Genomic DNA, 16,462 nt, shown 5'->3' with positions numbered 1-16,462 from the left:
AGATTCTTTGAGTCTAATAATTGGAATGAGTAAGGGAGCCTCAAGTCTTTTGTCATTTAGGTTCTGACTGGATTGTTGGGGAAGTCAGAAATTACTGATGGAGTCAGCAATTTCTAGCACACAACAAACTCTTATATTCTGAACAACTGTCTTTGACAGACAAGCTGCCACCCACTCCTGAACCCTAACAATCCAGTAGCACTGTCCTATCAAGGACTGTGAGGCCATCACACATCTGGAGCACTAACAGCAACTCTCATTTCATAGTAGTTTCTCTGTACCAGGCACAATGCTTAGTGCTTTATGCATGTTATCGCTTTTAATCTTTAAAACCTGAATTATCCTCATTCATCTTCACTTTATGGATGAGGAAAATATCAAATGAAGCCACTAGATCATGGTTACCCAGCTAAGCGGCAGAAGAGCCAGGATTCAAGCTCAGGTCTCTCTAATTCCAAGTCTGTGTTCTTTCCACATCATGTTGCCTTCTCAGTATACTCCACAATTCTGTTACAGTCTGAAAATCTTTGCTGAAGCACAATCCAGGGGGCACTGTGGCTTTACCATTTCAAACCATGCTTCACAGTAGCATTGGGAAGACAGACTCTGGGCTATTTTTTCCCAGTCGCTTTTGGCTAAGAGTTGACCATTCTTAGGGTGAGAATAAAGTCCTTTTGATTAACTATGATGTTTTGGAGATAGTGCCCTTCTCTTGAATATGAAATGTGACCTTTTTTTCCCCTACAGTTGTCTGTTCTGTTCTACAGCTCAGACACAGACATCCATACTCCTTACCTTACAGTAACAGACTCTTGGAGTTGTCTAATCTAGCTTCTCGTCCTGCATAGGAATGCCTTAGTAGACACATCTGTGATCTTTACCCTTGGAACCATATTACTTTTCACTGAGGAAACCAATACACAAAAGCCTAAAGTCACTTAAATAAAGTCACGCAGCAGGAAAGTTGATATCCTTTTAAGGGATACCACAGACCAGAAAAAGGCGTGTATGCTAAGCTGCGCTTTTCTCAACATCAAAATACAGGATATAGATACACCTTCCAATGACCAAGGTGTTCCTCACCACCTCCGCTCATTGGTAGACCAATGCTCTGTTGCACTTTTAGATACTGTTCTAACATCTAGCATTTATTGAGAGTTAACTATATGCAAGAAATTGTGCTGAACATAATTTTGGTTTTAGTTAAAACCTGAGTTTGAATCCCTGCTATTCACTAGTTTTGTGACCTTGAACAAATTCCTTAAGTTCTCAAAGCCTCGGTTTTCAGATCTGTAGAATGGTGATAGTAGAATACTTGTTTCAGGGTTATTGTGAAAATAAAAAGAGATAATACTATATTAATATACCAGGTTGACATTAAAATTATACCAAACTGCCTGTTCTGGTTTTCAACCCATAGGTGCTGGCTTTCTTCTGCCTGTTTATCTTATTAGGGGGCTGGAAACAACCTATACCAACATGGCAACATCATAAAAAGTTTTTTTTTTTTTAATCACCCTTAACAAAACAAAGCACCAGATAAGGCTTACTCTTTGTTCTCTGAGGAAGTGGAATCTACTGCTTTTTTTAGTCACTTTTGACGTTTTTATTAGCTTAGAAGTTCTAAGTTGTTTATACTCATTAATGAGGTTTGAAGCTTCTAGGTTCTCCTAAGTTTCATCATTCATCCAAAAATTATTGGTGTCTCTGCCTTCAGAAGCCTTTATTTAAAAAGTTCTCTGTTCCTAGGAATATCTAACCCCTATTGATACGTCTCGTATCTTCAGCATTCAACGGGGAATTCATTAGACTGTAAACTCTCAAAGACTTGAACCATGTTTTCTACATCTTTGTGTCCTATTCAGAGCCTAGAACAATTCTTTGTATAAACAGATGCTCGTTTATGTTATGTAAATGAATTAATTCTAGACCTTTCCAGATCCTGCAAAGGATGATGAAATACTCAGTAAGAGCGTAGGGTGAGGGGAAGAGTGTTAGGACTGTAGCACCTTCCCATGTCATTAATTTCCTTTGACTCCTTGAGCAGGTCACTTCTCTGACCCTCAGGTTGGAGTTATAAGTATCTCTAAGGGTTCATGCAGATTTGAAATTGTATGATTATAAGTAAATCAGCTTTTTACTGAATGAAGTAATGTTTTAAGTGACATGTCATTGCCTAAAATTATATCCAAATCTATGGCCTCACAGAGACTGTTAGCCCAACTTGTTTATGTGAAATCTTTGTGAAAGTGAACTGACTTATAATTGTCAGGTACATTTGAAGAAAGAGCAAGACTTGAATTCCCAAAAGAAGTGTGGCAGTTTTAATTTATTTCCTTGTTAGGAAATGTACAACTTAATTAGACCTTGGCTGGTTTCCCTGTAAGATCTAATTTATGGAGTTTGGTATAGTAGGTAAAACAGAATGATGGTTCTGTAAAGTGCACCCTGTCAAAAAATGAGTGCAGGCCAGGCACAGTGGCACAACCCTGTAATCCCGGCACTTTGGGAGGCCAAGGCGGGTGGATCAGGAGGTCAGGAGTTTGAGAACAGCCTGGCCAACATGGTGAAACTCTGTCTCTACTAAAAAAAAATCCAAAAATTAGCCAGGCATGGTGGCCCCCACCTGTAATCCCAGCTGAAACAGGAGAATTGGGAGGCTGAAACAGGAGAATTGCTTGAACCCAGGAGGCAGAGGTTGCAGTGAGCCGAGATCGTGCCACTGCACTCCAGCCTGGGCAATAGAGCAAGACTCCATCTCGGGGAAGAAAAAAAAAAACTGAATGAGTACAGGCTGGGGGCAGTGGCACAACCCTGTAATCCCAGCACTTTGGGAGGCTGAGGAGTTCCAGACCAACCTGGGCAACATAGTGGGACTCTGTCTCTACAAAAAATACTTTAAAATTAGCCAGGCATGGTGGCACACACCTTTAGTCCCAACTACTTAGGAGGCTGAGGCAGGAGGATCTCTTGAGCCCAGGAGGTTGAGGGTACAGTGAGCTATGATCATGCTACTGCACTCCAGCCTGGGTGACAGAATGAGACGCTGTATTGAAAAAAAAAAAAAAAAAAAAAAAAAAGGTGGTGGGGGATGAGGGATGAGTGTGGCTCTATATAAAGTAGAAGTTGAGGAACTTCAAAAAGACATTCCCTCATCCGGGCAAAATGGCTCACGCCTGTAATCCCAGCACTTTAGGAGGCTGAAGCAGGCAGATCACCTGAGGTCAGGAGTTCAAGACCAGCCTGGCCAACATGGGGAAACCCCGTCTCTACTAAAAATACAAAAATTAGCCTGGTGTGGTGGTAGGCACCTGTAATCCCAGCTACTCACAAGGCTGAGGTGGGATAATTGCTTGAACCCAGGAGGCAGAGGTTGTAGTGAGCCAAGATCACGCCACTGTACTCCAGCCTGGGCGACAGAGCAAGACTCTGTCCCCCTCCAAAAAAAAAAAAGACATTCCCAATCATAAATGCCTTCCCCACTGGCCAGTTTCTGTGATTCAGAGTGTGGGCACAGCATAGCTGGGTTCTCTGCTCAGGATCTTAACAAGGATGAAATCGCAGTGTTGTTGGGGGGCCTTCATTTTCATCCGGAGTTCAGGGTCCTCTTCAAAGTTCTTTCCTGCTGTTGGCAGAATTCAGGTCCTTTCAGTTGTAGGACCAAGGATTCTTTTTCCTTGCTGGCTGTTGGCCAGTCATTGCTCTCAGCAGGTGACTACAGCTCCTTGCCACCTGGCGCCTCACAGCATGGCAGCTCACTTCTTCAAAGCCAGCAACAGAATCTCTCGCCTCAGTCTGCTAAGATGGATTCTTACATAACATAGTTATGGGACTGACTAGCCCATCACCTTTCTCATATACAGTAACCTCATCACAGGATTATCGTAGTCACAGGTTCTGCCCACCTGAGGAGAGGGGATTACACAGGATATGTGGACCAGAGAGTGGGAATACTGGGCGGAGGGCACCTCAGAATTCTGCTCAGCACACCAGCCATCATTTTAGAAACCTACACCTTTGGTTTTATTAATCAAGGGCTTCTGAAGATAGGGACATTTTAACTGATTTAAATTTTAGGGCTGGAAGATAACTTAAAAATCATTTTGTTTAAACCCTTACTTTGTTTTTTGGTTTTTTGTTTGTTTGGTTGGTTTTTTTGAGACAGAGTCTTGCTCTGTCACCTAGGCTAGAGTGCAGTAGCGTGATCTCAACTCACTACAACCTCCGCCTCCTGGGTTCTAGTGATTCTCCTGTCTCAGCCTCCCAGGTAGCTGGGATTATAGGCACGCACGACCACGCCCAGTTAATTTATATATTTTTAGTAGAGACAGAGTTTTACCATGTTGGCCAGGCTGGTCTTGAACTCCTGACCTCAGGTGATCTGCCCAGCTCAGCCTCCCAAAGTGTTGGGATTACAGACGTGAGCCACTGTGCCCGGCCTGCTTGTTTTTAACATTCATGAAGGGAAATGACTTGCTGAAATCACAGACCAGAAGTTCAGGTTCAGCAACTTCCACACCAGGGTTCTCATTAGTACCCTGGCACCTACTGCTGCTAGAAAGACCTAAAGAATTACATCGAGGACTCAATGCTTTTATGTGATGCCAGAAAGCGGGGCAAATTCACAGCAAGAATGTAGGGAGAGCATCCCCCAGACAGCCAAGACATGGCAGGAAGGCAGGAGTGTCACAAAGACATGTAAGGAAGAGATTACAACAGGAAAAAAGCTCCTATTTTATAAATTCTTTTAAAGTTTGTGGGAGGCAAGCTCTTGCACTTCAGCTCATCATTACATTTGGTAAAAACATTTATATGTGAAGAGGAGTGTTGGCCAGGATTCCATTCATTTAAGACAGAGTCATCAACTTTTAAAGTAAAATTATTCATGATGTAGGCAAGGAAGCTCAAATTCTGAAATAAATGTTTCCTTTATGAGGCATTTTCTCTGCAGAGACCTGGTTTATTTTCCCAAATTTAAAGTCACTTAGCAATTCTAGAGATTGATTCTGGCTTATGATCACTTTGAATATATTATGATTTAGTAAAATTAGGTAAGTGCCCTGAGGAGGAGGAGAGCTGCTTTAGGGATTCATGATTACCATCATGAATTACATCACAAAGAGAAGAGATGGGGGTAGGATAAACTGTTAAAGCATCCACATAAATAGATAAGGAAAGACAAAATCAGCCAACATTACATCCCACTGAGAAAAAGATCAGAAAAAGAATGGTTACTAGAATTACATCAATATTGGGAAAGTGTAGAGAGGAGCATTTATTATAAGCATTGCTTCTTTGGGGGTTTCAAAGTTTACTACCTTGAGAAGCCTCGGAAGGTTTAATAAGACACTGTGGCTGGGCCCGGTGGCTCATCGCCTGTAATCCCAGCACTTTGGGAGGCCAAGGTGGGTGGTTCCCTTGAGCCCAGGAGTTCAAGACCAGCCTGGGCAACATGGTGAAACCTCGTCTCTACAAAAAAATACAAAAATTAGCCGGGCATGGTGGCGCGAGCCTCTAGTCCTAGCTACTTCCAAGGCTGACATGGGAGGATCATTTGAGCCCAGGATGTTGAGGCTGTGGTGAGCCGTGCCCTCACTACTGCACTCCAGCCTGAGCAACAGAGCAAGACCCTGTCTCAATTAAAAAAAAAAAAAAATTTTAATAAAAATTTTTAAAAATGCAAAAACTAGCCAGGTGTGGTAATCCACACCTGTATTCCCAGTTACTAGGGAGGCTGAGGTGGGAGGATCAGGAGCCCAGGAGGCAGACGTTGCAGTGAGCCATGATCTTCCCACAGCACTCTAGCCTGAGCAACAGAACCAAGACCCTGTCTCAAAAAAACAAACAAAAAAGACACTTGTAAAGGTGACTAGTTAGTCTGTAATTTCAACAAACGGAATTTAAATATATCAGTTGCTCTCAGGTTAGTCATCAGAGATTCAGACTCTGTTATAGCTGACCTCTACAGACCACAAAGGAAATAATTCTTTAAAGAGAAGGGGAAAAGGTACCTTCTTCTCAAGATTGAGATAAGAATAAATAAGGAACTGGTTAAATAAACAAGTAAATTATGATCGATCCTGTCAGTGGAATACTATGCAGCTATTGAAGGAAGCTGCTCATGTCCATCTGGAATTATTTCTAAGATATGTTGTTAAGTGAGTAAAGCAAAACAATATTTAGTACACCACCATTTTGTGGGAAAAGGGAAGAAGCGAAGAGTACATATTTGATTTTCTATCTACAAAATATTTCTGGGGAAACTAGTGATATTGATTGTCTCTGAATGGCTGGGTGACTAGGGTATAAGGTTGGGAGAGAGACTTCACCCCTTTTGTACCATTCAAATTTTGAAGCAGATGAATATATTAGCTAATCAAAAACATCTTTTTTTTTTTTTTTTTTTGAGACAGGGTCTTGCTCTGTTGCCTAGGTTGGAGTACAGTTGTGCAGTCACAGCTCACTGCAGACTTGAACTCCTGGGCTCAGGTAATCCTCCCGCCTCAGTTTCCGAAGTAGCTAGGACTGCAGGAGCGCACCACCGTGCCCAACTAACGTTTTTTAAAATTTTTCGTAGAGATGGGGTCTTCCTCTATTGCCCAGGCTGGTCTCATTCTTGGCCTCCCAAACCACTAGGATTATAAGCATGAGCCACTGCACCTGTCCTAATTAAAAACAACTTTTTTTTTAATTTTTAATTTTTTATTTTTTTTTATTATTATACTTTAGGTTTTAGGGTACATTTGCACAATGTGCAGGTTTGTTACATATGTATCCATGTGCCATGTTGGTGTGCTGCACCCATTAACTCGTCATTTAGCATTAGGTATATCTCCTAATGCTGTCCCTTCCCCCTCCCCCTACCCCACAACAGTCCCCGGAGTATGATGTTCCCCTTCCTGTGTCCATGAGTTCTCATTGTTCAATTCCCACCTATGAGTGAGAACATGCGGTGTTTGGTTTTTTGTCCTTGCGATAGTTTACTGAGAATGATGTTTTCCAGTTTCATCCAAGTCCCTACAAAGGACATGAACTCATCATTTTTTATGGCTGCATAGTATTCCATGGTGTATATGTGCCACATTTTCTTAATCCAGTCTGTCGCTGTTGGACATTTGGGTTGGTTCCAACTCTTCGCTATTGTGAATAGTGCCGCAATAAACATACGTGTGCATGTGTCGTTATAGCAGCATGATTTATAGTCCTTTGGGTATATACCCAGTAATGGGATGGCTGGGTCAAATGGTATTTCTAGTTCGAGATCCCTGAGGAATCGCCACACTGACTTCCACAATGGTTGAACTAGTTTACAGTCCCACCAACAGTGTAAAAGTGTTCCTATTTCTCCACATCCTCTCCAGCACCTGTTGTTTCCTGACTATTTAATGATGGCCATTCTAACTGGTGTGAGATGGTATCTCACTGTGGTTTTGATTTGCATTTCTCTGATGGCCAGTGATGATGAGCATTTTTTAATGTGTTTTTTGGCTGCATAAATGTCTTCTTTTGAGAAGTGTCTGTTCATGTCCTGTTCATGTCCTGACCTGAGGTCAGGAGTTCGAGACCAGCCTGGCCAACATGGCGAAACCCTGTCTCTACTAAAAATAATAATAATAATAATAATTAGCCGGGTGTGGTGGCAGGCACCTGTAATCCCAGCTACTAGGGAGGCTGAGGCAGGAGGATCACTTAAACCCAGGAGGCGAGGTTGCAATGAGCCGAGATCACACCACTGCACTTCAGCCTGGGTGACAGAGAAAGACTCCGTCTCAAAAAACAGAAAGAATTCAGATCCAAAATGTAACTCGTACCAAATACACACTATTCCATTATTTCCCATATGTGTGTATTAATATATCTGATATCTATCTCTTCTACATGTTTGTCCATCTTAATGTGTGTGTGTGTGTGTATAGATGTATATATACACAGTCTCCTCCACTAAACTGTGATTGTCCCATGGGTGTGTCCGCTGAAATCATTGACTACCTAATGGTGCTTGCAGAAATGCTAGCCCTTTGTGGAAAAGATGTGATGGGGATTTTTAATAAACCCAGATACAATACTAGACAATGGCAATAAATCTTACTGCCAAGTTAGTTTGTACCAAATTAAGCGTTTAAGCCCATTGAAGCCATCATCTGGGATGATGCTCTCTCAGGCTCAGAAAACAGATCTTCTCCGTAGTGTGTCCTGGAAGTTAGGAGCTAGGACTAGCCAGCATCACCTCTGACAGTCAGGCAGCCTGAGTACACAGGGGGTCAACGGGCATAGGGCCTAAGAGCACCATACAGAACAAGGAATTGTTATCATTTCCATTACTCGTAGACTGCATTGCTCTTGGCTCCCTAAATTGCTAGTTCTCCTAAATGTTGTCCTTTCCCCTCCCTTCACCCCGGAACCAGGTTAAAATGTGCATTTGTATTAACAAAAGATCATGGAAGGAGATACAAAAGACAGGACACATGCTCTTTGAGGAAATATCCTCCCCCTTGTTCCACCCAAAGCCATCTAGGGATGGACTTAAGAAAACAAGACATCTGCATCAGCCTTTCCAGGGCTGAAGCAGAACCATCTCCCCTCACTTAACCTTGGCCGTCACCAGCCAGCTTTTGATTTTCTCCACTGCAGTCCGGTAAGGCAGGAATAGTACATGGCCACACAGCTTAGACACTGTCAGCCCAACTTGTCGTACCAGCTTTCCAAACACCTTTGCATTAGGAAGAGGCAGGTAGCTCACAACTGGGTCATGCTGCCTAAAGCTGTATCTGTGCATCAGAGGCAGCAGTGGAGAAAAACTCCCAGGGCCACATTTGTTACATGTGCTTTTCATTGGATTGCTGTTGAATACACTTTTTAAGTTGTCCCTAAAATTGTCGGTATGAGTTCCTAGGGAATACTCAGTGTCTTCCACTGTAGGGGATAGTCAGATCCATGGCCAACCTATAATTAATGCTGGTGCCTCACAACTCCCAGTTATTCAATTATTCATCCCTCACCAAAAGGACTTGAGTATTTCCCATGTGACTTTTCTTTAATCTAAACCCTTTCTCCTTAGGGTGACAGATTCATGGAGGAATTGATATTGTCCATATATGGAAGGGATCGTGTGGACCCAGTGTGTATAGGGAAAGGGCACCAGCCAAAATTTGAAACCCAGCTCTGTTACCATCTAGCATTGTGACCCTGGGCAAATTATTTAACTTCACATTTCCTCTGAGGTATCTTCCAGTTCTAAGATTCTCTGATTCCAAGTGGACATTTGGGCTCTCATCACTCCAGAGCTCTTCTGTTTAACTATTGTGAATAGATTTATGTATGTAGTTTCTGATATTATATCACACAAACTCAGGGTTTCTTTTTACTGTTGAAACGGCCAGTCATGAATCATGCCGGAGAGTAAATTGGGGACCTGACACAACTGGGATTCTGCCTGGACTTTGCAAAAAGCCAGATGGTGCCAGATTTTTGAGTACCAGTTGAGCCCACTTCTACAAATTCTCTCCCATCCCAATCTAATAGGAATCACCCAATCGCACTTAAACCCATTGTTCAGGCAGCTGGGCCAGATTTGTACAAAAATACATAGTATTTAGAAAGCTAGGCCTTCGCTGGGGTGCCTTCATGCTCCCTGTAGACATCTTTCAGATTGGGAGCTGGAATCCCTACCATCAGTCAGCATCATCAAATAGGGAGGCCAGAATTCCAGTACCAACAACTGGTCTGCATAGAAAAGTCGAGATCTGGGAGGAAAACTTGTTCTGCTTGCTGTGATTATGACTTTGGATTCAGAGATATTGGAAGCAAATATGAATGAACCAACTCTCAGGACCAGCTGTCAAGCACTTGGCTTGTAATCTGCCGTCATCCCACTCATCCCAGGTGCTCCTAGTTTGACAGCTCACCAGCTAGTTAAATTTGGCTTCCGGTACGACTCTGACTCATACCCCAGGGGCCTATAATGAGGATCTTGTACCAGGAAAGGGGACCCCAGCTAGGCTGTTTGCTGGCTAACATCCCAGTGGTTTGGGCTACAATAATTTAGCAGCCCTAGTTCTTCCTCCTATGGTAGGAAGGACACCAGAGCCCTCTCCATGTGAGATGGAACATAATCTATAACTTTCTGTGAAGAGATGGCATCTGTAATGAGGCATTCTTGCTGGAGGCCTCCAGAAGTCCCTATTCTACAACCACTTAATACCAATTTAATGAGCCTCTCACTAGAAATGGTCAAGAGCTCTCACTGACATCCTTGAGTATTATTTAATTAATGGTTTATTTACAGGAAAGGGCACCATCTTCATGGGGAGAAGATGAGTACTTGAAATATCAAGACAATTGCAGAAGGCTATGCCCTGAGAGAATGGAAGAACTGGGAAAGAGAAAAGGAAGTTAGAAGCTTAAGGTTGATGTGAAATGCAGAAAAAGGAATGGTTAACAGAAAGTGTTCATGTTTATCTAATACAGAACAGGTTCTGATCCCCTTCTCAGGACACATTTCTGTGGCAGTGAAGAGTAAAGCTGTAGGCAATCACAGTTTAAGTGCTTCCAGTTCCTTCTGATCTCATTCTGTTTTCACTGAGTCATCTTTTGAGGTTAATCTTCTGAGGTGAATGGAGTTTCCTTAGTAGCTTTCCTACTGAGAAGTATAATGACCAGCTGTCATCATTGTAGTTCTCTTAACAGTTACTATTCTTATTGCAAATTGGCCTGATTTCTGTTCCTTCTGTGGACAGTTTAGTTAGCAGGAATAAGTTCTTCCTGAGCCAAATCAAGTATCTAGATTTGTGAGGCTAAATTTCTAAACTCTAGAGCGCTACAGTCTTGTAGATTTCCCAACACACGTCTCATGAATATCCACCACAATATCTTATACTTCAGTCTTTTAGTACCAAGGAATGTTAATTTCTTCTTCACCGTTAACTCAGATCCTGGGAGAAAAGATGGTATATTTCCACCCCATCCTCACCCTCAGATTCTAGATGACACCAATAAACACTTCTTTGTGCTAGTAAGCCGCCTCAGCAGTTGTCTGGTGGCATCCCTCCACTTGAACGTGAGAAAATTAAATCTAAAGAGATCAAGTGACTCCATCCGGGTCACACAGCATGTCAGTGGTGGGGCCAGAACTGGAGCCCAGGTCCCGTTACTCCAAGTGTTGTTTTCTACCGCATTACCTTGCTCCTCTGCATTGCTCCGGTGTTTGCATCTGCTGACGTTGGGGGCACTGTGGTGATGTATTAATTAATTCTTGCATTGCTATAAAGAACTACCTGAGAATGGGTAATTTATAAAGAAAAGAGGCTTAATTGGCTCACAGTTCCACAGGCTGTAAAGGAAGCATGGCTGAGGAGGCCTCAGGAAACTTATAATCCTGGTGGAAGCCGAAGAGGAAGGAGGCACGTCTCACATGGCCAGAGCAGGAGGAAGAGAGAGAGGTGGGAGGTGCCACACACTTAAACAATCAGATCTCATGAGAACTCGCTCATTATCATGAGAACAGCAAGGGGGAAATCTGCCCCCATGATCCAGTAACCTCCTACCAGGCCCCTCCTCCAACACTGGGGATTACCATTTGTTTTTGGTTTTTCGGGGTTTTTTTGTTTTTGTTTTTGTTTTGTTTTTATGAGACGGAGTCTCACTCTGTAACCGAGATTGGAGTGCAGTGGCACAATCTTGGCTCACTGCAACCTCCACCTCCCAGGTTCAAGCGATTCTCACGTATCAGCCTCCTGAGTAGCTTGGACTATAGGTGCGCACTACCACGCCCAGCTAATTTTTGTATTTATTTTAGTAGAGACAGGGTTTCACCATGTTGGCCAGGCTGGTCTCGAACTCCTGACCTCAGGTGATCGACCTGCCTCGGCCTCCCAGCATGCTGGGATTACAGGTGTGAGCCACCACGCCTGGCCTGGGAATTACAATTTGACATGAGATTTGGGTGGGGGCACAAATCTAAACCGTATCAGGTGAATATATAGAGGTGATAGAGGCAAAGTGAAAGATCAAATGCAAAAAAAATGACAAGATGGGCCGATAATAGGAACTGACATTATAGGAATGCAATAAACAAGGCACAGTGGTTCTAGTTTAAGTTCACTTGGCTTCTGGATGAATCTAATGTGATGATTATAGAGAGCTCTTCATTACCAGCATAAATGGAAATTAATCCTTTTCTGTCCCTCATATTTTACCTCACTTAAGAATGTGTCCAGAAGCAATAACATGATTTATAAGTGTAGCTAGACCAGGTTTGAGGATAAATGAGAGAGAAGGCAGTGGAAATTGCCTAGTCCTTCCTGTCTTGTCTTTCATGAGAACCCAATTCTAACATAATTGCTAGTGTTTGACAGTAAATGTCAGGGAAAGAGAAAACAGCAGGAGAAAAGTGATTTTTTGCTAAGGTCTAAAAATACATATTTTTTAAAAGAAAGATATGCATCCTGGACTATTGGCTGGGCACACTGAGTGTGGTGGCTCACGCCTGTAATCCCAGCACTTTGAGGCCGAGGTGGGCAGATCACCTGAGGTCAGGTGTTCGAGACCACCCTGGCCAACATGGTGAAACCCCATCTCTACTAAAAATATAAAAATTAGCCAGGCGTGGTGGTGGGCACCAGTAGTCCCAGCTACTCGGGAGGCTGAAGCAGGAGAATCGTTTGAACCCAGAAGGCAGCGGTTGCAGTGAGCCGAGATTGTGCCACTGCACTCCAGTCTGGTGGACAGAGCAAGACTCTGTCTCAAAAAAAAAAAAGATATGCATCCTGAACTATTAAGACAAGGGCCAGTGCATATCCCAATGGGCTCAGTTGGAAGAAGTCTGGTGCAAAACCAGTAGGGAGGAGGGACAGAGCTGGGCAAGGAGGGCTCACTGTGCAGGCACTTAGCTGTCATTCAGCCACCGAGGCGTGAAGCCTTAGCGTACTCACACCACAGACAAGCCTCCTTATTCCCACCACCCATTTATATATTTCTGTAAATATATATATAATATATAAAAATACATATGGCATAAAATGTGCCATTATAACCATTTTTAAATATACAAGTCAGTGGAATTACATTAATTACATTCACAATGTTGTACAACCATCACCACTATTTTCAAAATTTTTCCATCACCCCAGACAGAAATTCTGTATACATAAAGCACTAACTCCCCATCCCCCTCAGCCCATGATAACCTCTAATCTACTTTCTGTCTATAAATTGAATATCGGGCACTTCTTATTTTTTGAGACAGTGTGTCACTCTGTTACACAGGCTGGAGTACAGTGGCGCCATCTCAGCTCACTGAAACCTCTGCCTCCTGGGCTCAAGCTATCCTCTCACCTCAGCCTCCCAAGTAGCTGGTGTGCACCACCATGCCGGGCTAATTTTTTTGTAGAGACAGGGTTTCGCCATGTTGCCCAGGCTCATCTCGAACTCCTGAGCTCAAGCAATCTGCCCCCATCGGCCTCCCCAAGTGCTGGGATTATAGGCGGGAGCTACAATGCCTACAATGCCTGCTGTAAGCATTCTTTTTTTTTTTTTTTTTTTGAGACGGAGTCTTGCTCTTGTTGCTCAGGCTGGAGTGCAATGGCACAATCTCAGCTCACTGCATCCTCTGCCTCCCATGTTCAGGTGGTGATTCTCCTGCCTCGGCTTCCTGAGTAGCTGGGATTACAGGTGCCCACCACCATACCCAGCTAATTTTGTGTATTTTTGGTAGAGACGGAGTTTCACCATGTTGGCCAGACTAGTCTCGAACTCCTGACCTCAGGTGATCCGCCTGCCTCTGCCTCCCAAAGTGCTGGGATTACAGGTGTGAGCCACCACGCCTGGCCAGCCTAGGCATTCTTAATTAACTATATATACCTCCTAAAGTGTAGCAGCAGTAGAAAAGAACAGAACTTGAGGTGAAAAGGAGGGAGATTGTGAATAAAAACTTAATTATCATTTTCTTTTTTTTTTTTTTGAAACAGAGTCTCACTCTCCCAGGCTAGAGAGCAGTGGCATGATCTCAGCTCACTGCAACCTACGCCTCTCGGGTTCAAGCAATTCTCTGCCTCAGCCTCCCGAGTAGCTGAGATTACAGGCACCTGCTACCACGCCCGGCTAATTTTTTGTATTTTTAGTAGAGACAGGGTTTCCCCATCTTGGCCAGGCTGGTCTTGAAGTCCTGGCCTCAGGTGATCCACCCTCCTCGGCCTCCCAAAGTGCTGGAATTACAGGCGTGAGCCACTGTGGCCAGCCTAACTTACCATTTTCTTAAATGTGACTTAAATGCAGTTGAAAACTTGTATTATGACTGAGTCGTTTTATCCCCTGAATCAGAAAAAGCAAAATGAAAGTCCCTCTGCTGTGCTAATGCAGCTCTTTCTTTTTTCAGTGACCATGCAGCAGGTGGCCAGGACAGTGGCTAAAGTGGAGCTCTCAGACCACGTGTGTGATGTGGTGTTTGCGCTCTTTGACTGTGATGGTGAGTGGGGCCCTCTGGAGCCGGGAGGGGAAACAGCCTGGCTGCCCTTAGAGGCCCTGTGTATAATGGAGCCTTGCAGACAGCATCGGTGAACCAGCCCATCCTCTTCAGGCTACCCACCTTTCCCACATCAGCAGCTCAGCCCTTGGCATGATGATACTGAGAAATCGAACCCCTGGCCTTGGCTTCTGTTTTCCATTTCTTCTTCTTATAATTCCAATATGCCTATAGGCCTAAATTAATTTATGACCATAAGCATCTTAAAAATGGAAACAAAAATGTCAGACTCAACTTGCTACTTAGCAGATACGGAGTACTCAAGTATCTGAGTGTCTTTAGAAAGAAGACAGTACTGATCTCTCCACCACCCAGGGCACATTCCAGCCAGTCACATTTCATCTCCATAGCATTCCAGCTCCACACAGTGGTCTGTTGTGTCTGTGGCCACTCTGCTCTGTCATTTAGCCCATTCAAGAGATCTGGTTCTGGTTTGAGCTTGGCATTACTTTTTATGTATGGTAGCTGATATACTAATAACAACAATAACAATGGATGCTTACACTTTTTCAATGCTTACTATGAGTAAGCATTGAAAGTTAATCTGCTCATTTAATCTTCTGACCTAGCTATTGTTATTGACCACTTTTTACTGATGAGAAAGCTGAGACTCGGAGAGGTTAAGTAAATTTCCTAAGATCACAAAGATAATAGTATTCAGGAGGCTGAGGCAGGCGGATTACCTGAGGTCAGGAGTTCAAGACCAGCCTGGCCAACATGGTGAAACCCCGTCTCTATTAAAAATACAAAAATTAGCCAGGCACAGTGGTGCGTGCCTGAAATCCCAGCTACTCAAGAGGCTGAGGCAAGAGAATCACTTGAACCCGGGAGGCAGCAGGGAGCAGAGATCGTGCCACAACACTCCAGCCTGGGCGACAGAGCGAGACTCTATCTCAAAAAAAAAAAAAAAAAAAAAAAAGATAATAGTAGATGGCAAAAGCAGGATTTGAACTAAAACTGTGCTGCCCCCTCTGTTTTATTTACTATATTACCACCCTCTCTTACCCCACAGCCAGTATTTGTTGTTCATCATCTTCCAGAAAGCTGGGCTAATGCAATTCAAGAGCCTGCTCAAAAGCTCCAGCCTATGGACCTTCCCTTTTAGTCCCAGCATAAGAATCACTTCTGGGCTTTCTTATTCCTTAACTTGGTTCCCTGAGCTTTTTAAGGGTAGTTGCAAGTCCTTTTCACCTTCCTACCCCCCATAGGACCTTGGATAGTACTTCTCACATAATAGGTGTTCATTAACTTGAATTATTTATGTTATTAAGTTGAACTTGAGTTATTTAAATCTCTAGCCTTGGCCTGGTGTGGTGGCTCATACCTGTAATCCCAGCACTTTAGGAGGCTAAGGCAGGAAGACTGTTTGAGCCTAGGAGTTTGAGACCAGCCTGGGCAATATAGTAAGATCTCGTCTCTACAAAAAAATTTAAAAATTAGCCAGGCATGGTAGCACCTGTGTGCCTGTAGTCCCAGCTACTCAGGAGGCTGAAGTGAGAGGATCACTTGAAGCTGGGAAGTCAAGGCTGCAGTGAGCCATGATCGCACCACTGCACTCCAGCCTGAGTGACAGAGTGAGACCCTGTCTCAAAAAATACAATTAAATAAATAAAATAAATCTCCAGGCCGGGCGCGGTGGCTCACGCTTGTAATCCCAGCACTTTGGGAGGCCGAGGCGGGCGGATCACGAGGTCAGGACATCGAGACCACGGTGAAACCCCGTCTCTACTAAAAATACAAAAAAAATTAGCCGGGCGTGGTGGCGGGCGCCTGTAGTCCCAGCTACTCAGAGAGGCTGAGGCAGGAGAATGGCGTGAACCCAGGAGGCGGAGCTCGCAGTGAGCTGAGATCGCGCCACTGCACTCCAGCCTGGGCGACAGAGCGAGACCCCGTCTCAAAAATAAAATAAAATAAAATAAAATAAAATAAAATAAAATAAAATAA

General features: G+C 43.6%; 1 protein-coding gene across 3 annotated transcripts in view; it reads left to right on the top strand.

Annotated features, from left to right (window-relative positions):
* LOC116463681 (calcium uptake protein 1, mitochondrial) overlaps nt 1–14,582 on the top strand; it is a 263,393-nt gene extending 248,811 nt beyond the window's left edge. For all 3 annotated transcript variants that reach the window (XM_032146892.2, XM_058434803.1, XM_058434804.1), the window contains one exon: nt 14,372–14,582. In XM_032146892.2, the coding sequence (XP_032002783.1) occupies nt 14,372–14,553 (182 nt within the window). In that variant the 3' untranslated portion in view covers nt 14,554–14,582. The remainder of the gene's footprint in view (nt 1–14,371) is intronic.
* The last annotated feature ends 1,880 nt before the right edge of the window (nt 14,583–16,462 follow it).

The sequence above is a fragment of the Hylobates moloch genome, unplaced genomic scaffold (assembly GCF_009828535.3).
Source record: "Hylobates moloch isolate HMO894 unplaced genomic scaffold, HMol_V3 SCAFFOLD_52, whole genome shotgun sequence".
Lineage (NCBI taxonomy): Eukaryota > Metazoa > Chordata > Mammalia > Primates > Hylobatidae > Hylobates > Hylobates moloch.
This window is presented reverse-complemented; position numbering and strand designations above follow the sequence as displayed.